The 20,213-nt window shown below is 57.9% G+C and overlaps 3 protein-coding genes across 12 annotated transcripts; all 3 read left to right on the top strand.

Moving 5' to 3' along the window:
- Positions 1–729: 729 nt before the first annotated feature.
- DPH2 (diphthamide biosynthesis 2) lies at positions 730–5,448 on the top strand. Of its 2 annotated transcripts, XM_022575507.2 has the most exons (6): positions 730–970; positions 1,144–1,256; positions 1,518–1,741; positions 1,940–2,623; positions 2,717–2,893; positions 2,975–5,448. In XM_022575507.2, the coding sequence occupies exons 1-6, from the start codon at positions 824–826 to the stop codon at positions 3,097–3,099; spliced, it is 1,470 nt and encodes a 489-aa protein (XP_022431215.1). In that variant the 5' UTR covers positions 730–823; the 3' UTR covers positions 3,100–5,448. The 2 variants fall into 2 exon arrangements, with proteins under 2 accessions (XP_022431215.1, XP_089750614.1); XM_089894488.1 differs by lacking the exons at positions 730–970; positions 1,518–1,741.
- Positions 5,449–5,537: 89 nt separating this feature from the next.
- Positions 5,538–8,796, top strand: ATP6V0B (ATPase H+ transporting V0 subunit b). 2 transcript variants are annotated; one of them, XM_022575510.2, is made up of 8 exons: positions 5,538–5,670; positions 6,419–6,467; positions 6,683–6,766; positions 6,894–6,971; positions 7,185–7,254; positions 7,374–7,425; positions 7,646–7,836; positions 8,507–8,796. In XM_022575510.2, exons 1-8 carry the CDS (start codon positions 5,604–5,606, stop codon positions 8,531–8,533), a joined length of 618 nt encoding a protein of 205 aa, XP_022431218.1. In that variant the 5' UTR covers positions 5,538–5,603; the 3' UTR covers positions 8,534–8,796. The 2 variants fall into 2 exon arrangements, with proteins under 2 accessions (XP_022431218.1, XP_089750641.1); XM_089894515.1 differs by lacking the exon at positions 6,419–6,467 and having other exon boundaries at positions 5,603–5,670.
- Positions 8,797–9,716: 920 nt separating this feature from the next.
- On the top strand, positions 9,717–20,084 carry B4GALT2 (beta-1,4-galactosyltransferase 2). Of its 8 annotated transcripts, none has more exons than XM_022575512.3 (9): positions 9,877–9,990; positions 10,939–11,119; positions 11,254–11,308; positions 11,598–11,953; positions 12,157–12,392; positions 15,718–15,908; positions 16,052–16,174; positions 16,295–16,399; positions 18,968–20,084. In XM_022575512.3, exons 3-9 carry the CDS (start codon positions 11,256–11,258, stop codon positions 19,116–19,118), a joined length of 1,215 nt encoding a protein of 404 aa, XP_022431220.1. In that variant the 5' UTR covers positions 9,877–9,990; positions 10,939–11,119; positions 11,254–11,255; the 3' UTR covers positions 19,119–20,084. The 8 variants fall into 8 exon arrangements, with proteins under 8 accessions (XP_022431224.1, XP_022431220.1, XP_022431222.1 ...); XM_022575511.2 differs by having other exon boundaries at positions 9,983–10,096; XM_089894499.1 differs by lacking the exon at positions 18,968–20,084 and adding an exon at positions 18,501–18,664 and having other exon boundaries at positions 9,983–10,096.
- The last annotated feature ends 129 nt before the right edge of the window (positions 20,085–20,213 follow it).

The raw sequence follows: 20,213 nt of genomic DNA, 5'->3' as shown, positions 1-20,213 counted from the left end.
AAGTTTTATATCTAAATTAATTTGCCCCAGCAATCCTATTAGAAGTACTATTGTTACAAGCCCCATTCTGCAGATGAGGAAACAGCCATTAAAGACGTTGAGTAACTAAGAGCCTCAGTAATTAGTAAGGGGCAGAGCGCAATATTGAAACCCAGGCAGTTTGGTACCTAATTTAAAAATTACGCAATGCCTAATTCTCTTATCACCTCCCAGCTGAGAGTGCAGGGGAAGTGCTTAACAGTGTAGGCGGATAGGAACTGCTCAAACTGGAGTAGTTATTTTCAGGGAGTCGGTGTCTCTGAGGGCGCTTGGCGGCTGAACCGGAAGACCAGCGCCCGGAGAGGTGGGCCAGGAGAACTGCAACACCCACAAGGCTCCGCGCCTTCCTCTGAGCCACTTCCGATTGGCTTCGGGCTGGGAGGCCGGCTATTGGTTCTGTGTGGACTGGAAGGCGGGAGCCGTGCTGATTTTTAGATGGGTGAAGTTGCCATCAGCCCCGCCTCAAGCACCCGGAAGTAATCTCCCTGGGAGGCCCACGTGTAGCGGAGAAACGGGAGTTTGGATGGGTCGGGGCCTGGCCCAACGGCTGCGGGCTGACTGACTCCCCACCACCACCACCACCACTCCCTCCTCCCCCCACTCCCTCCTCCCCCCACTCCCTCCTCCCCCCACTCCCTCCTCCCCCCACTCCCTCCTCCCCCCACCCCCTCCTCCCCCCACCCCCTCCCCCGCCCGCCCACCAAGCGACTCCGACACTATGAGGGCCGTTTTTGAGAAGGCGGGGCCTGAAGCTAATTGAGGGAGGTCCCCGCTGCCTCCCGCTATGGAGTCTACATTCAGCAGCCCCGCGGAGGCGGCGCTGCAGCTAGAGGCGGGCGCTGCCGGGCTGCGCACTCCTCTTGGGGACCTGGACCGAGTGTATGAGCTGGAGCGAGTCGTTGGATTTGTCCGCGACCTGGGGTGTCAACGGGTGAGGAGCGGATGGGTCGCCCAGAGGATCGGGATCTTGGGTGATTTTGTGAGGATGGGAATGAGGGAAGATGCTTCTCTGGCAGGAGGGACTTTGAAGGTTAGGTAGGGACTCCCGGAAGGTTTCCCTTGAAGAGGAGAGGCTGTTCCTGACTCCATGGTTTACGCTTACAGGTGGCCTTGCAGTTCCCTGATCAGCTATTGGGAGATGCTGGGGCCGTGGCTGCACGACTGGAGGAGGCCACAGGGTCGAAGGTGTTCATTCTGGGAGACACAGCCTATGGCAGGTGTGAACTTGGAGCTTGCCGATAGAGGGTGGGGTAGGTCTAGGGATCCAGGGCTCATGGCATTTCCCCTCTATGACAGTGTCTGACCCCGATGGTTGTGTTTCTCCCTGATGGTGATGTTTCCTCTCCTGATACTAGCTCTTCTCAGTGACGGTGTCTTCTTTTCATAACGTCATATTCTTCATTGACCACATTTTCCATTGATGACGGCAATGCTTTTCTCGATGAGAACCCCTCTCACTAATGGTGTCTCCTCTGCAGCTGCTGTGTGGATGTACTGGGTGCTGAGCAAGCTGGAGCTCAGGCCCTTGTACATTTTGGCCCTGCCTGCTTAAGCCCTCCTGCCCGCCCACTGCCCATTGCCTTCGTCCTTGGTCAGCGATCTGTGGCCTTGGAGCTCTGCGCTAAGGCCTTCGAGGCCCAGAACCCAGACCCCACAGCGCCTGTGGTGCTGCTGAGTGAGCCGGCCTGTGCCCACGCCCTGGGTGAGGGTTTTGCCTTTGCATGCAGGAAGGGTGGGCTGACCAGTTTGTGCCTTAATTTCCCCATGTCAGTACACTCCCATGGAGTTCTTAATATGGGTTTGACCCCAGCCTCTGCTTTTGATTCCCATTCAGTCACCTGGGGATGAGGGGGATCCTGCTTTACCAGACCCCAACCCTGACACCACCTCCTTCTTCCAGAGGCCTTGGCCACCCTTCTGCGCCCACGGTACCTGGACCTGCTTGTCTCCAGCCCAGCTCTTCCCCTGCCAGTGGGCTCCCTCAACCCAGATCCTGAGCCCCTGGAGCGTTTTGGGCGCCGCTTCCCCCTGGCTCCAGGGAGGTGTTTGGAAGAGTATGGTGCCTTCTATGTGGGGGGCTCTGAGGCCATCTCTGACCCTGACCTTGACCCAGACCTGAGCCGACTGCTCTTGGGCTGGGCACCAGGGCGGCCCTTCTCCTCCTGCTGCCCAGACACAGGGCGGACTCAGGATGAAGGTGCCCGGGCTTGGCGGCTAAGAGCACGTAGACGCTATCTGGTAGAGAGGGCCAGAGATGCCCGTGTGGTGGGGCTGCTGGCGGGCACGTTGGGTGTGGCCCGACACCGTGAGGCACTGGCACACTTGCGGAACCTGACACAGGCTGCTGGCAAGCGTAGCTACGTGTTGGCCCTGGGGCGACCCACGCCTGCCAAGCTTGCCAACTTCCCTGAGGTGGATGTCTTTGTGCTGTTGGCCTGTCCTCTGGGCGCCCTAGCCACCCAGCCTTCTGGAAGCTTCTTCCGGCCTGTATTGGCACCGTGTGAGCTGGAGGCTGCCTGCAACCCTGCATGGCCACCTCCAGGCCTGGCTCCCCACCTCACACATTACGCGGACTTACTGCCTGGTGAGTGGTGGGGGCACTGCCTAGGCTAAAAATGCTTGGGGCATGGAGTTGGGGGGCCAGTATGGATCCGCTTTCTCCCTCCCTCCCTTCCAGGCTCTCCCTTCCACGTGCCCCTCCCTCCACCTGACTCGGAGCTGTGGGACACCCCAGATGTGTCACTCATTACTGGGGACCTCCGACCCCCGCCTGCCTGGAAGCCATCAACTGATCCTGGATGCTCAGCCCTAACCCCGAGGCCCCAGCTGGAGCTGGCTGAGAGCAGCCCTGCAGGTGAGTGTGGCAAATCTCCACTCGCATCTGAATTCTTCCCCTATGTTCAGGCCGCTCAGCCTCAATCCCCTCCCTCTGCAGCCTCATTCCTTAGTTCCCGGAGCTGGCAGGGACTGCAGCCCTGCCTGGGTCAGACGCCGGTGACGGCAGCCGTGACCGGAAGACGAGGGATTGCCATCGCCTACGAGGATGAGGGAAGCAGCTGATACCATGTGGGGCCAGAGCCACAGGTGGACTTGAAGACCTTTAGTGCTCCCTGCACCAACCCCACTCTTCTGCCAGGATCCTTGAAGGAGCCTGTCACTGAGGCAGCCCCTCACTGGGGATAGGATTCAGCTCTTCCTGTCCTGTCCTGGCGCTGGCACAACCTTAGCACATATTGGCTTGGTAAATATCTGTTGTTCGACTGATGCGGAAACGCTTTGGGTCTTCCCTGAAGCCTTCTGGGCCATCTGTTCTCCTGGGAACAACAGCACAAGACAATTGAGGGTCTGCCTTTGTTAAAGGCAGGTGCTAAATGGTTTAGACCATGGTTTCTCAATCTTGGCACTATTGACACTTTGGGCCAGATAATTATTTGTTGTGAGGGGCTGTCCTGGGCATTGTAGGATATTTAGCATCATCTCTGGTTTCTGCCCAGTAGGTTCCGGTAGCACGCCCCTCCCCAGTTGTAATGACCAGAAATGTCTCCAGATGTTGGCAAATGTCCCCTGTGGGGGCAAAAGCGTCCCCAGTCGAGAACCACTCGTCTGCACCTATGCTGTCCAATACAGTGGCCACATGTGGCTGTTCAAACATAAATTTGAATTAAGTAAGATTAAAAACTCAGTTTCTCAATCACACTAATCACATTTCAGTGCTCAGATAGCCACATGAGAGGACAGTGCAGCTATAAGACATTTCCATCATTGCAAAAAGTTCTGTCGGGCAGTGCTGGTCTACACTGACTCCAATTAGTTTCTCAGGGAGATCACAGAAATTTGAATAAACCAGATAATTTTTCTCCTTGTTTCTTTCTATTCATCAAATACCGCAGGTCCTGCACAGGTCCTGTGGGTTGAGATCTGAATTGTATTTGACTGGATTCCTGTCCTCACAGTGTGGCTGGGAAGAGAGGCAGTTAAACAGGCAATTGCCACATGGTGAAGCAATATTCTTTATGAGTAGGGAAGCCCCCAGGGGCAGCTGGAGCCCAGAAGAGGCTTCTCAGAGGGAGTGTTACCTAAGCTGGAACGCTTGGAGGGGGAAAAAAAAAAATCAGAAGTGAGGTGAAAAAGACATTTGGGCAAAGGGTACACCATGCTAAAACAGGCGTAAACCAGCACTGTGGGTGCTTCAAGCAAAGTGGAGTTGCTGGACCCTAAAGGTTCAGAGGGGTGAAATGAAATGACTCACCTCTTAATTCCCCACATTTGCCGAGGATCTTGGCATATTATGGTTGTCCAGCGTGTTGAAGAAGCAGGTGAACAGGGAGATGTGATTTCTGCCCTCAGGGATTGCCCAGTCTGCTAGTAGAGGCAGTTCTGTAAACCGACCGTGGTAACTGGGACAAGGTGGGCACCAATCATGTATTTTACAGATATGTATTGAGCACCCACTGTGTGCCAGGCACTGGAGATCCAGCAGCGAGCTCAGGAATCCTTTCACGGTGCTTACATTCTCGTGGTGGGGGCGATAGACACAGAACACTTAGTATGCAGAATGGTGATAAGGGCTATGGTAAAGCTGGGAAGGAGTGCAAGAGAAGGGGCTGCAGTATTAAACAGGATGGTCAGAGAAGGCCTTCTGAAGGTGAGCGAAGGCTGAAAGAAGTTAGGAATGAACCACGCGGATAATTTGGAGAAGCAGAGGGAACAAGTGCAAGTGCAACGCGTTGAGGGTGTGACAAGTGTGTTCAAGGAACAGCCAGGAGGCCAGTGCAGTCAGAGGAGGGAGTTAGTGGGGAAGTATTAGGAGATGAAGTCGGGTAGGAGGCATGGGGAGGCGCAACAGTAGAGGCCTAGTAGGCCATTTTAAGGACTATGGCTTTTATTCCGAGGGAAATGGGGGCCTCCGAGGTATTTCAAAGAGAGTGACATGCTCTTGCTTAAGTTTCATAATGATCGCCAGGGCGGCGGGGGAGCCCAGAGCGGGCGCACTCCCCTGCCTCTGGTTAGGGAACCCTTCCTGGGGGAATGGTATCCCAAGACCAGTAGGTGTTGGCTGGGCCATGGGGTGAGCACGAAGAAGCGTGCTTCAGGCAAAGGAAACAGCATGAGCTCAGTGAGGGACGGAGCGGACACCCTCGCGGAACTGGGTGGGACGGTCGTGGGGAGGCCTGCGAGATCAGCACTGGCTTGGAGACTAAGCTAGGGCGGCGGCGATCAGGAAAGCAGGGCTGGTGGCCGGAGCAGGACGGAGTGTCGGGGCGCAGAGGGAGCGAGCTTGGTCGGACGCGAGACTGACCGGCCAGGTAAGTAAGAGTGGGCATCCGAGGCCCTCAGGGGTGCGAGACTACAACCACCACAATCCTCTGCGTCCGCACTTCCGGCATCACCAAGTTCTAGAACGGCGGCGCTGGGGCGCCAGGCCTGGCGTGTGGTCACGTGGCGCCGGCGCGTCACGTGGGCGGGTCAGGTGACACTGCGGGGCGGACGGCGGACGCCGGGACGAGGTTTGAGCTCCGGCCCCCCACCCCGCCCCCGACCCGAGACCCGCCGTCGTTGCCGCCATGACTGGGCTAGTGCTGCTCTACTCCGGGGTCTTCGTGGCCTTCTGGGCCTGCCTGCTCGTTGTGGGTGAGGCCGGGCCCTGGCGGGCGGGGCCGGCATCGGGCCGAGCTAGCCCGGCTGGAGCCCAGCGGGGAAGCGGAGGCTTGGGAATACTGGGCCCCGGCGCGGGCTTTGCACCCCGGGCTCCTGGACTTGCCTCGCGTCTGTCCGGGCCTCTGACCCCGACAGAGGAGACCCGTATCTCCAGCTGCTTGGGGAGGGGCGCGGGCGGGGCTCGCTGGGGACCGCGAGCGCAGCCCTTGTCCGTTTCTGTCACTGCCGCCCCCTTCCCTCGCTCCCTGCTGTCGTCCCTCTCTTGCTCTTGACCGGCCTGCTTGGGTCACGAGCCGGCTGCTCCAGTTCCTCTTTTCCCAGTAGTCTTGCTCTCCCCCCACACGCACAGCGTGTTGGGTAAACAGCGGCTCGGATTGGGCTGGCTGCATCTGGTGGGGCCTGGCCAGAGCTCTTGCTCCCTCCCCTCCTCCAGGGTATTTAGGCCTGCCGGTGGCTCCTCTTGACGGGTCTGGGTCAGGGAGGTGGTGTCACAGAGGGGATATGTTCCTGAAGGAGTGGCAGAAAACGGAGGTCTGAATAGAGGAATTTGTATAGGAAGCTGTGCTTTTACGTGGGGCCAGCCAGAGGACTCTCCCTTGACTTAGGTGTAGGCAGACCTTTTGGGAAGGTGACCCATCAGCTGGGCAGTAGCTTCTTGCCTAAGTTGTGGCTCTTCTCTCTAGAGAGCAGTCCCTAACCCCCGTTTTTCTCACTGCTGCAGGAATCTGCTACACCATTTTTGACTTGGGCTTCCGCTTTGATGTGGCATGGTAAGGGAGAGGTTTGCCCTAGGAGCTTCTTTGCAGCCTGCCCTCTCTGATCTGATCCCTACCCCACCCCACCCCCCAGCTGTCTGGGATGGGGACCTTTGGGAAACATGAAGTGTTTTGTCTCAGCATCGAGGACTAGGGGTGTTGGGGAGGGAGTGGATTTTGTGCGCACTTCTCCACCACGGCTGAATTGTCTTCCCCCGTCTGCACACCAGGTTCCTGACGGAGACTTCCCCCTTCATGTGGTCAAACCTGGGCATTGGCCTAGCTATCTCTCTGTCTGTGGTTGGGGCAGCATGGTAAGTGTTGGGGTCATGGGTCAGGGGAGGGGCTGAATCATAGCAAGTGGTGTCACTGGGTTCTTAGTCATCTTGGGGGCAATGACAGGATTGGCCTCTGCTCATTGGTTTCTTATCCGTCCACCAGGGGCATCTATATCACTGGCTCTTCCATCATTGGGGGAGGGGTGAAGGCCCCCAGGATTAAGACCAAGAACCTGGTCAGGTAAGTGTAGGACCCTTGTAAGGTTGTCAGAACCAGCTGCATTGGTAGCTGCCTGTGTGTTTGACCTGCCTGACGTGCTGCTCCTGACAAGCCTCCTGTTGGGGTCGGATGTCAGTGGGGGAGAGGTGGCTGGAGACTCTTCAGGGAGGAAGGTTGGTTTCTTTCTCAACTCTTTCTCCTCTCCACCCCCTAATCCCCTGCTACCACTACCAGCATCATCTTCTGTGAGGCTGTGGCCATCTACGGCATCATCATGGCGATTGTCATTAGCAACATGGCTGAGGTATGGAGGACTAGGTGGGGTGGGCATCTATTCCAGTGTGTTTATATATTGCTTAGTGATGGTGGAGGAGGGGGAGTGGAGTAGGGGGTGATTTCTGATTATTTCTCTGCTTCCCTCAGCCTTTCAGTGCTACTGACCCCAAGGCCATTGGCCATCGAAACTACCATGCAGGTAGGTGGGTATGTGAAGGCAAAAAGTTGGGGCTTCACAGCTGCTTCCCCCTCCAGTGCGCACCCCAGCTTAGAGTCTTCATTTTGATATTCTCTCACCTACTTTGGGCTGCTTTGTAGAGTTGGGGTGGTGGCTGGCCCCATTAGTCCATGTTGAATCCCTTGCCCTCATCTCTCCTTGTGTCTGGCTTGGCCTCAGTGTTGCCCTTCCATCCCTCCAGGTTACTCCATGTTTGGGGCTGGCCTCACAGTGGGCCTGTCTAACCTCTTCTGTGGAGTGTGCGTGGGCATCGTGGGCAGTGGTGCCGCCTTGGCTGACGCACAGAACCCCAGCCTCTTTGTAAAGATTCTCATTGTGGAGATCTTTGGCAGTGCCATCGGCCTCTTTGGGGTCATCGTTGCGATCCTTCAGGTGCTGAATCCCCCTGGGAAGCCTCTATTCTTGTCCCCAATCCAGCCTCACCCTTCTTCTGGAGGAGCCACAGTGCTCCCGTCTACACCTGTAACCATAAGAACCTCTTAAATAGTTTCCACCACCTAGTTCCCATCTTTTGGTTTTCCCCTTTTGAAGTTCTCCATTTATTTCTGTCTTCAATGTGGTATCACTGACAACTGTCTTTTTTTGTCTGTTGTGTCTATATACAAAAGATTTAGCTTCTCTTTCCTGTTCTGTTATTTTGTCTCTTCCTCGCTGTCTTTGTAGTCTAGACCAGGTTGGGATGCGTCTGTCTCAGTCCGTCTTGGTGTGTCTGACTGTGATGTCAGTAGGACAGCACATCGGAGGTGTGTGTGATTAAGGATCAGCCTGAGTGTCTGAGTGTGACTGTGGGTGCCTGACTGGGTTGACTTGGTGACTGGCACTGTCCATATGCCACTTCTCTCTGTCTTGTCTGTCCCACAGTTGAACTCTGTAGTTGTCTCTGTGTCTCTGTTCACTGTGTTTGTCACAACATGTCCATTCTGGTCTAGTCATCCATCTGTTGTGGTCTGTCCATCCTGCCATGGGTCTGATCATCTGTCATTTGTCATTGTCTAATCTGTTTCTCTGTCCCTGACTGATTTCTCCTGTTCTTCTTTTGCAGACCTCCAGAGTGAAGATGGGTGATTAGATGATCTGTGTGGACGGGGCCGTGCCCCACTCTTATTTATTTGTGGTTTTCCCGGAACAGCTGGAGCTGTGCCCCTTAGGCTTTCAGGGGGCTTGGTGTTCAGGGCCCTCCCTGCACTCACTTCTGAGGCACTGCCTGGCTGGATCCGCAGTGTGGGGAGTGGGCTGCTGTTGACTGTGTGCAGCTTGGCACCCGTGTCCCACCTCCACCTCCAACCCATCTTCCCAGTGTTTGTGAAATAAACATGGAATTTGTCTGGGTCAGTGCTGCTTCTCTTGCCTTTCTTCGCCACCTCCTTTCACAGAGGAAGGGTAAACTGGCCTGTAGTTCTCAACTTCATGCCAGCTTCTTGCCAACTTTCCGACTCATATACACTGTCTCTGCTGTGGACAACGATGGCTCCTGGGTTGGAAGGAAAGTGTGCTGGGCTGAGGACTCTAGCTCTGAACATCTTTATTGAAGGGAAGGGGGGAGTCTAGGTATATGGGCCCATGTGTTTGTGTGGGGAAGGGAGGTGTCCTAGTTCCATGCCTTCAGGGCTCTGGTCAGCCCAGCCCCAGTTAGCCACATCTGCTTACCTGGCTCTACCCTCAGGCATCCATCATCTCTACACCTGGGGCCTTGGAACCCATTCATTTGCCTCTGCCCGTCCCTGCACCATACCCTGCCAGTAACTAGTTTGATCCCTTGGGGCCATGTCCAGCTCCTCCCACTCCTGTCCAACCTCCTGTTCCCTAGAAGCCCCTGCCACACACTTCTGTCTACGCCTTTCAGTGTCCTGCCCAGTTTTAACTAGCAGCCCCCTCCTCTGGCGGACCCTTAGTCATGCTCCCATCGATGAGCTGACAAATCCCTGACCTCCCTGCACGAGTTGGCCTAACTTCCAGGTGCCCTTCTTTGGCTGAGTTTGCGCTCCAACCCAGACCAGACCCCATTCCTCCGTAATGGGTTTTACCCATCCACACCCTCTCCGGTTCGGACCTCGAATCCATCCCGTTGGATGAGTCTGATTAATTTCTCCCGCCCCTCCCTGGTCCTCCGTCCCCTCGCTCCGTCGCGCTTAGCCGCCGGCAGGGGCGGGCGTCGGAGGCGCGCGGCGGGTACGGGCGCGCTGGAGGCGGGGGGCTGCGGGGGCGCGCGCGCGGGCGCGCGGGCCGGGCCTGCCCCTCCGAGGCGCCGTAGCGCGGGAGGGAGGTGGCGGCGCTGTGGTCTCTCGGTCGGCGGGTCCGTGGGGTCTGCCCGGCCGCCCGGCCCCGCCCTGCCCCCCGGGGTGGCTCGGCTCCATGGCCCGCGGCGGCGGCGGGAGGCGGTCCGGGGGCCGCTGGGGCCGCTGACCGGGGAGGCGGAAGGCGGCGGGGCCGGGCCATGGGGGACGGAGCCATTCGCAGCCGCCGGAGCCCGGAATCCAGCCGGAGCCGGAGCGGCGCCGGCGCCCCCTGCTGAGCCCCGAGAGCCGGGTGAGAGGGGGTCGCGCGCGGCCCCCAGTCCGGGGCCCCGAGATTCTAGACCCGGCCCCGCGAGGGGTGCCCCGAGCGCGGCCCCGAGATCCCCGCCCAGGACCCGGTGAGAGTCGCTAGCGGCCGGACCCCGGCCTGGCGTCACCCCACCCTACCCCCATCCCTCGAGTCTCCTCGCCCCCCTCGGGCTCCTCTGCCCGCTCCCAGCCAGCCTCCCTTATTGTCCTCGCTCACCCTGGCCTCGTGGCGTGGGGAGGCGCTCCTCGCTCCCTTTCCTCGGCCCCTACCCCACATCCTCTCCTCCAAGCCCCCTCCCCGCCAGGCTCCACACCCACCCTATCTTCGCTGCCTCCAGGTCTCGGGGTGCCACGTGTTCAGGCCACTCAGCCTTACAGCCCCGCCCAAACGCACCTCGCAGCCTGGCAGCCTGACCCAGAACTCCTGCCCCGGAGGGAGGGGTGGGAGTATTTGCACGTGGGTCCGGGTGTTGTGAACTGCCTGGGAGCCCGTCTGTGTGACTCTGTAAGTCCAGGAGCAGCGGCTTTGTTTGTGAGTGCGTGACTCGTTGTGTTGCTGTTACTGTCACCCAGGCGTGTCTGTGACTCTGTATGTAGTTCTGTGTGTATCTGAGTGCAGGTGACTGTAGCTGGGACTGCGGGTGTCTGTGTGGTTGTGTGATGCTGTGTATCTGAGTGAGACTCACTCTGCTCTCTGAAGCACTGCCAGGAGTGCCCCCCAGAAGTGTTGCTGCTGTGTCGGACCCACAGTTAGAGCCATGGCCCAGGCAAGACCCTCTCCTAACATGCTGTCTCCAGGGCCCAAGCGTTCCCCTTTCTGGGAATCAGAACCAGCAGTGCTGGGCAGGCCCCAGAGAGTTCATCCCAATCCTTGAGGTCTTATGGGAGGTGTGTCTGATGCCCCACTCTGTATTTTGACCTCTTGCTCCAGAGGGAAGGGATCCCATAAACATCTTGTTCAAATTTGGGCCACCTGGATGCTGAGGGCCACTTCGCAGCCTGGTCCCAGATGGCCTGGCTTGCTTGCCACTGGAACCTGTCCAGCCAAACCACTGTCCCCCATGTTCCCCAGAGGACTAAATGAAGTCTTGAGTACAAAGTGCTCTTGCATGGTAAGTACTCAGTAAATGGTCTCTCTCCCCCAGACCAGGAGTCCTGGGTTGAGGATGCTGGCCTGTGGGGCGTTTGTTCTCTGGGGCACAGAGAACACATGTGGGTCTATACGTAAACGTGTTTCCTTGTTCAGGTATGAGCCAGCGTGAACTAGAGGTCACATGTCCACGTTCCTGGGAATCCATAGGGTGTGTGTGAAGTCGGGCAATAAGGGCACGTACCTGAGTGTGAGGGTGGGTGAGGCTGTGCTTATGAGTGTCAATGAGGATGAGGAAGGAAGGCATTGTGTGAAGATGTGGTGGGAGTAGTGAGTTGCCAGGGACTGTGTGTATTTGCAGGTAGAATGTAAGTTGAAGGGTGTGAGCAGGTAAGTGTGAGGATGCGGGTCTAAGAATGTGAGTGGTGCGCAGGAGGGTGGGTGGCCTAGCCCCTCCGGCCCTGACCTCCTGGGTCTGTTTCTCTCCTACCCCTGCTCAGGCCAGCAGCCGGATGCCCGGGCCCATTGGGCGGGCCGGTGGCCGCCTGCGGGATGAGCAGACTGCTCGGGGGGACGCTGGAGCGCGTCTGCAAGGCCGTGCTCCTACTCTGCCTGCTACACTTTCTCGTGGCCGTCATCCTCTACTTTGACGTCTACGCCCAGCACTTGGCCTTCTTCAGCCGCTTCAGTGCACGAGGGCCCGCCCGTGCCCTCCACCCAGCTGCCAGCAGCAGCACCAACTGCTCTCGGCCCAACGCCACTGCCCCCAGCTCCGGGCTCCCCGAGGCTCCCAGCGCCCGGCCAGGCCCCACGGCTCCTGTCCTGCCACCCTGTCCTGACTCGCCGCCTGGTCTTGGTGAGCCTACAGGGTGGGGCTTGTCTCTAGGGGTGGGCAGGGGACTGGGGGAGTGGAGTATTGACCCACGGGGGTGCCAAGGGTCTGGGTGTGTTGTCAGAGGGCTGTTCCTGGGGTTCCCTTGCCCACCCCAGGCGGAGGGAGAGGGCTGGTGTTCCGGGGTTCTGATGAAGACCTGATTCCTGCCACCGTCCTGCCTGCAGTGGGCCGACTGCTGATTGAGTTCACCTCACCCATGCCCCTGGAGCGGGTGCAGAGGGAAAACCCAGGCGTGCTCCTGGGCGGCCGCTATACACCGCCCGACTGCACGCCAGCCCAGACGGTGGCGGTCATCATCCCCTTCCGACACCGGGAGCACCACCTACGCTACTGGCTCCACTACCTGCACCCCATCCTTAGGCGACAGCGGCTGCGCTATGGCATCTATGTCGTCAACCAGGTGTGTCGCCTGCGGCCCCCAGGCTGGCCACCAGCCACCAGGGAACCTAGGAGCACCCGTGGGTGAGGGGCCCACATGCCTGCTGGTGCAGCCACAGTGTTGGGGGCATTCGTGGCTGCTTGTCTGCCAGTGGTTGTGCGGACACGTGTACGTACATGTGGGGGCACGTGTATGTCATTGCGTGTGTAGGCAGGTTTGTATGTGCATTCAGGGGAGTGCACACGTGTTAATGGTGGTGTGCACACTGCCAGGTGTGTGCATGGCCTCGATAGGGGGTGAGCGCCATTGTCTACCCGTGATAGGCCCCATCCATGGGGGTGGTGGCTTAGGGTATGCTGGTTATGAGATATGGAGGGCCCCGAGCAGAGGGAGAGTTAGACCTGAAAGAGGGATCAAGTCTGCCTTAGGGCCAAGTGCTGAGCACAGCTGAGATCCAGGAATTCAGCTCAGGCTCTGAGCCCCGCCACGGGCCTGGCTGGGGCTGGCTGCCGGAACCTGGAGAGGATCTGATAGAGGCCCTCCTCCCCACAGAGAATTCCCAGACCTGGACTTGGATCCCTTTAGACCCCAGGACAGTGGTGTGGGACTGGAGTTGGAGCAGCAGACAGTGGGGCCATCAAAGGGCCTGGTCCGGCCCTGGGGCGGGAAAGCGACGATTGAGATGGGTCTTGAGGGATGATCAGGCATCCGCTGGCGGGGGGACCGGAGGAGGCAAGCATTTTATGTAGAGGGACCTGGAGGCCCCAGGCCCCAACGAGAGAACTGGTCTCATGTGTTCGGGAACTGTCCACTGAGGGGTGGGGTCCAACGTGTAGGGTGAGTAACAGAGATGAGGTTGGAAGAGCTAGTGGAGGCCAAATCCAGAAGGGTCTTAGGAGGCATCTTAAACAGTTGGATTCTAGTCTGAAAGTGATGGGGCACCATTATGAGGTTTTAATGAGGGAGTAATGTGTATGTGTGCTTATTAAAAAGATTGCTCTGATTGCTTGTGGACAGTGGGATGGAAGGGGAGCCTGGAGGCAGGGGGCCCGGTTGGGAAGACGCTACGATGTTCAGGAAGGAGGTGGTGAACGTGCATACGAGTCGGGCAGGAGTCGTGCGGGTGAGGGGAGAGATGTGACACAAGTAGCAGAGAGTAAGGAAAGGGAGGCCGGGACATCTCGAGGGTTTCTGTCTTGACTGTTGGCAGTGTGGATGCCTGCGCCTCTGAATGAGATGGGAACATAGGATCTAGGCCAGGTCTGGGGGAGAGTGCGACTCTGAATCCTATTTTGCATGTGATGAATTTAAGCGCTTGGGGGAAGTATAAGAGGAATGTTCAGCAGGCAGTTGGACAAATGAATCGACCTGGGAGTGAGGTCTGAGGTGGAGAGGGATCCGTGAGCCACCAGTACACAGAGGATGGTCCCTAAAACCAGCAATGTCAGCCTGCCCAGGGGGCCTGGGAGCTGAGAGGAGAAAGCCAGAACATAAGGGAATGGGTGGAGAAAGAGAGAACACACAGGCCACGCGGGTTGGCCGGAAAGGTTTGAGGAGACCCAGGAGAGCTTGGTGTCCCAGGAGCCCAGGAATAAGCGCCAAGAAGGGAGCGTGGGGCTTCCTGGTGGCGCAGTGGTTGAGAGTCCGCCTGCCGATGCAGGGAACACGGGTTCGTGCCCCGGTCCGGGAAGATCCCACATGCCGTGGAGCGGCTGGGCCCGTGAGCCATGGCCGCTGAGCCTGCACGTCCGGAGCCTGTGCTCCGCAACGGGAGAGGCCGCAACAGTGAGAGGCCCTGCGTACCACAAAAAAAAAAAAAAAAAAAAAAGAAGGGAGCGTGGCAGCTGCATGAGCGCTGCTGGGGGAGTAAGGAAGGATGTAGACCAAGAAGCGTCCAGTGGATTTAGCAACAAGGTGGGCCCAGCGAGAGCCATTTCAGGGGCCTGGTGGGGGCGGAAGCAGATTGCAGTGGGTTGCAGAAGGAATCAGATTTGACAAAATGCAAGTAGCCAATTGGAGACAACTCTCGATCAAAAAAAAAACCCCTTTGCTGAGAAGGGAAGGCAAAAGGTAGGGTGGTGGCTAGAGGGAGGGCTTTCTTTGGATGGGAGAGAAATGAGCATGTTTATGAGCCCTGTGGGAGAAACCTAGGGCTCTGGGGTGGTGAGTGAGGTTAGAAAGGAGTGCCAATGAGCCAGGAGAAAATGGACAGTTGCTCCAAGGGCTGGTGGGAAGGTTCAGGGCAAGGAGAAAAGAGAGCAGGTGGGGCTGGGCCGTTCAGGGTCCAGGGGAGCAGCTCCCACCCCCTCGGGCCCAGGCTGGCTGGTGAAGAGGAGGGGCTACTCCTCCTCTCCTTCCAGAAGGTCCCACTTGGAGACCAGGAGCCTCTCTGGCTCCAGCCTGGAGATCATGGGTTAGATCAGGGGGCTCAGGGGCCAGCCAGCTCCTTCCATGGAACCCTCCTTGCTCTGGCCAGAATTTGGAACTTGGGGCTACATGGCCAGGAGGCTGGCCTCAAGGAGACCTCGTCCCGCAGCTCATTTCTCGGGGGATCCCAGGCTCACTGGGCTTATCATTTTGTTGGGGAGACAAGTGAATTGAGCCTGGTCCCGTCCTGGTCCCAGAGGCTGCCTAGGGAGTTAGATGAGGATCTACATGAGCCAGAGGGGACAGGTGGCTGAGGCTCAGTGGCTCAGTCCTCGTGGTCCCTGCATCTTAGATGCTGGTCATTTGGGGGCATTTTTTGTCCATCTCACTCTGTGACGTGCTCAGTAGGGAAACTGTGTTCAGGGCCAGTCATCTCTAGGATCTGCACCAGCAGAGAGAAGACGCCTGGCACCAAGGACAGGGCCACGTGGCATGTTTGAAGGAATGAATGAAAGGAGAGCTCTAAATTGTAACAGTTGGAATGGACCCTGGCATAAGTGAAGCGCACAGGAGGAAATGAGTAATTATACTGGGGCGGGGAGGCTTGGTGACAGAGGCCTTTCCAGACATGAGTTTGATAAGCAGAGAAGGAGAGCATTCCAGGCAGAGGGAACTGCTAACACCGAGGCCTGGAGGCAAGAAAGAGTCTGGCATGTTCTGGGGTCGTGGAGGAATGTAGTACAGCTGGGCCTCAGCATCTGAGGGCAGTGGCCAGAGAGCAGGTGGAGTCAATTCCTGAAAGGCCTTGCAAGGCCAGGTCCAGGGTAAAGAGCTGGCCTTGATCCCTACAGTCTGAGGGCCCCAGTGGGGGCAGGTGGGGTAGTACTAGGCCCACAGGGACCACTCTGGATGGTGGTAAAGTGGCAGGTGTCTCCAAGTCTCAGGCCCAGAGCTGACCTGTCCCCTCCGCCAACCCCAGCATGGTGAGGACACCTTCAACCGGGCCAAGCTGCTCAATGTGGGTTTCCTAGAGGCGCTGAAGGAGGACGCCACCTACAACTGCTTCATCTTCAGTGACGTGGACCTGGTGCCCATGGACGACCGCAACCTGTACCGCTGTGGCGACCAGCCTCGCCACTTCGCCATTGCCATGGACAAGTTCGGCTTTCGGTGAGGGCTCCCTTCTCAGGTGGACCCTAGGCCTCCCCACCCCACTCAGGCCATCGTTCCCAGCCCCAGTGGCCCCCTAGCTGCCGGGCCTCCGTCTGGAATCCCCGGGGGCCCCTCACTGATGCCTGCCTTCTGTGCCCTAGGCTGCCCTATGCTGGCTACTTTGGAGGTGTGTCGGGCCTGAATAAATCCCAGTTCCTGAGAATCAATGGCTTCCCCAACGAGTACTGGGGTTGGGGTGGTGAGGATGACGACATCTTCAACCGGTGAGTGGGGACAGGGTGGGGAGTAGACTGGGTGCTTGAGGTTGGGGGGGTGGGCGCAGACCAGGCGGGGCTCTTCGCCCTCCCTGGCGCCTGCTCCAGCCCGGCTGTGTCCGTCCCCAGGATCTCCCTGGCTGGGATGAAGATCTCGCGCCCAGACATCCGCATAGGCCGCTACCGCATGATCAAGCACGACCGGGACAAGCATAATGAGCCCAACCCTCAAAGGTGACCCCCAGCGCCCTCGACCCCAACCGCCCCGGCCCCTTCCTCTGTAGAAGTGACGTCCCAGTGCCACTGATCCCCAGAGGTGATCCCAAGGTCCCCGACCCTTGACTTCTAGAGATGACTCCCACCACCCCGATCCCTGTTCCCCAGTCCCCAGCTCAGCCTTTCCCCATCTGGCTCTCGCCCCTGGCCTGATTCCTAGAAGTGACTGAAGTTTAAAGGCAGGGCTCAGATCGTCACTGAGTAGCTCGCATTCCTCTCGGTGCCCTCGCAGACCTCACTTGTGCCAGAACAGATAGGACGAGAGATAGCGGGCCCAGGGTACAGCTCCAGGGCCTGCGGACCTAACAGAGGTGGCCCGAGCAATGTGGGGTGGTAGTGGAAATCATTGCTGAGCCCTCTGAGATTGGAGTAGGCGGCTGGTCTCTGAGGAGGAAGCAACATTGGTGTCTGATGCTGGGTGGGAGAAGTGCCTGAGGGCATGTGAAATGTAGGGGCAGGGGGCGAGAGGGTGCAGAGCAGTCAGACCCAGTCCCAGCTGGATGGCCCGTGTTAGGTTCTTTCTAGGCAGGGAGGCCGGCAGAGGCAGCACAGGGCGATAAGGGCAAGGTGCTGTCCTGGCAGAAGAGGGAGTGATGGTGGGAGGCTTCCTGGAGGAGGTGATGGTAAACTGGAGTTTGAAAAGAGTTATTCATTCTACAAATATGTGTCACACACCTACCCTAGGCACAGTGCTATATTCACCAGGCTGATGGAGGAGGCCAGTCTGGATAAAAGGAATAATATGTGTAGGAGTCTGGAATGTGAACGTCCATTGTATACGCTGAGAGTCTGAAACTCTTCAGTCTGAAGGCTGGGAGTGACAGGAGAGGAGGTCTGCTGATCCCAGGTTGGGAGTTTCACTTTTGTCCCAGAGGCACTGGCGAGTCATGGAAGGGTTTCCAGCGGGGAGGGGGCAGGACCAGATTTGGGTTTGGAAGGACCACCCTTTGAGTTTGAAGAAGGTGAAGGGCTGGCAGAGCTGCCGGGTGGAGCAGGAGGAAGCAGACTAGGCCCAAAGGAGTTGACGGAGCCCCGGGTGCATGTGGTGTGACACTGCCGTGCCCACACGGGACCAGTAGGGATGCTCTGCTCTGAAGCCAGTGTGTCAGAGTGGGGAGGGAGGCGGCAGCACTGATGGAGGGTTGATCTTTGGCAGAAGCGTGACGCACCAGGCGTCCAGGGAGCTGATGAAAAAGCAGTTCAGATAAAAACCATGGTGAGCAGGGAAAGGACGAGAGGCTGGGAGAAGAGGTGCTTTGGGGCATCTGAGGGAGAGCACTCAGTGTTGGGATGGCTCTGGAGAGCTCAGAAGGACTGGGAGGATCAAAACAGTTGGGATGAGGGTGGGAGGAGCTCTGGAAGCACATGCCAGGGGCCATGGTCCTGTTTCAGGAATAGCGTGTCTAGGTGCCATCCTCAGTTGTGATGTCTGCCTTGGGGGGGGAGTGGCACGATAGCGAGATGTTTCTGGCTTAAGGAACTCTGTGAATGCTGGTTTCATCTACCTAGTTGCTTTTGCCTCAGATCTAGGAGTTCTGGATTCTTCTTTCCCTCACCCTACATGTCCGGACCATCAGCCGGTCACATCAGTGCAACCCCCCAAACATATCTGAGCTGGTCCACTTTTCCCTTTACCTCTGCCCTAGTGAGGCCTCCATCCTCTTGCCCGGCCGGTTTTCTGTCTTCCCTCTTCTAGAGTTCATGTTCCCTGGCCCTCCCTCCCCCAAACTGGGCGAAAAATCCCTCAGTGTCTTCTCACCCACAGAATAAAAAACTGCTTCCTCTGACTTACAGAGGCCTGCCCGTACATGCTCTAACCTCCCAGCTAATCTTACTCTGGTTTTTCCCCTTGGCCCATTAAGCTCGAGCCACTTAGCTGTGCAAATTCCCATTTCCAGTGTAGGGTCAGCACGTGCTGTTACCTCTGCCTGGAATGCTCTTCCTCTGCTGTCAGCTTGATGGCCCGCACGCACCCCTTCCACGGCAGTCATCCTGGTCTCCCTCTCCTGTCTCCCTTAGCGCACTGATGTCTTCCTTGTCTGTTACTTGTCTCCCTCAGTGGAATAGACTTGCCACGAGAGGAAGGACCTTGCTGTCCTGTTCATGGCTGTGACCCTGGTGCTTAGAGCGCGCCTAGCACACGGGGACTGCTCAATAAATAGATGGTGAAGGAGTGACTAAAGGATGAGGAACAGAGAAGATGGCACAGAGATGATGGGTGTGAGGAGTAAAGATGATGCATACAATACAGGACACGTTGCATTTGAGGTACCTGTGGGGTGCCCTGTGTCTAGGTCTGAGATGAGAGAAAGATTTGTGAGGGTGTTGTGATTCTGGACTCAAGGGGGTGAGATCTCTTTTTTGAGGGTAGTTCCAAGAGCCAAAGGGCTCCAGGCAGGTGGAGGGGGCGACGAAGAGAACCGAGTCACCCCAGGAAGAAGCCAGGATGGCGTGCCCCTTGGCCCCAGTGATCTCTGTTGGGTTTGGTGGTGAGCCCTGATCTGGACCCACTTCCATCCTATCTAGGTTTACCAAGATTCAAAACACGAAGCTGACCATGAAGCGGGACGGCATCGGGTCAGTGCGGTACCAGGTCTTGGAAGTGTCTCGGCAACCGCTCTTCACTAATATCACAGTGGACATTGGGCGGCCCCCATCATGGCCCCCTCGGGGCTGACACCAATGGACAAAGGCTACCAGTGCCAAGGATTGCCTGCCAGAGGACTGACCTACAGCCTGGCTGGTGGCTGCTCTGTGACAGATCCCCCAGGACAGAGACTGTGGGCTCTGTTTTCTGAGGGTCTTCAGTAGGCCCCCCAGCTGCACCTGGAAGTTTCAGAACTTACTTCGGGGAGCTTCTGTCCTGGGCAGACCCCTCAAGTGTGGCCCTCTCTGGGGTCAACCCTTCTTCCTGCTCCTCCCTCCCCAGTTCAGCCCACCTCACTGTCAGGGTTGGGCCAGCCCCTGCACTGCCTCGCCGAGTGGCCTGGGCCAGGTCACTCCACCTCTCTGTGCCTCAGTTTCCCCCCCTTGAGTCCCCTAGGGCCTGGAAGAGTGGGAGGTATGACTAGGGGGCAATGTCACTTCCAGGGGGAATTCTCAGACCTGGGGATCCCCCATGCTCCCAGGGGAGGGGAAACCTTTTTCACTCAACATTGTAGGGGGCAAACTCCAGTGCACCCCCTGCTGAGGAGCAGCGCCAGGAGGGGACCAGAGGGGGTGCTGTGTCGCTGCCTGGGATCTTGGGGTTGGGCTTTGCATGGGGGCGGATGGGGCTCGGATCAGTTGGGTTCCTGCCCCGCCCCCCTCAGAGAGAAGGCAGTAGCCCCAGGGCCGGCTCGTGTTTGTACATTGCACAGAAACTTGTGTGGGTGCTTTAGTAAAAAACGTGAATGGAGGAGCCCCTTTGTCTGTTTGGGGATGGGGATCTGGATCCCTAAACCCAGACCCGGAGTGTGTTATGGGACGGCCAGGGGGAACCAGGACAGCCTATCGGCCTGGCCCAGGCTGTCCTGGTTCCCCAGGCCCCTCGAAACGCAGTGGTTCGCTAGACTTCCGCCGGCTGGAAGGAGAAATGTTTACCCTGCCGCTGCCTCCCGGCCAGAAGAGACAAAGAAGTAATAAACCCATTGGGCTCAGATTTCTCCGTTCTTTCACCTGCCCTGAAGCCGAAAGGTGCTTGGAATCAGGGCGGGGTGGATGGTTCGCACTCCAAAACCACCTACCACGGCTGTGGGTTGGGCTTCGCGAGCCGGCACCGCCCTGGAATGGG

The sequence above is a fragment of the Delphinapterus leucas genome, chromosome 1, assembly GCF_059928025.1.
Source record: "Delphinapterus leucas isolate spDelLeu-1000000601 "Yukka" chromosome 1, BTC_Dleu_Yukka2, whole genome shotgun sequence".
NCBI classification, from domain to species: domain Eukaryota; kingdom Metazoa; phylum Chordata; class Mammalia; order Artiodactyla; family Monodontidae; genus Delphinapterus; species Delphinapterus leucas.
Note: the sequence above shows the minus strand (reverse complement) of the source record. Positions and strands in the feature narration are given on the sequence as shown.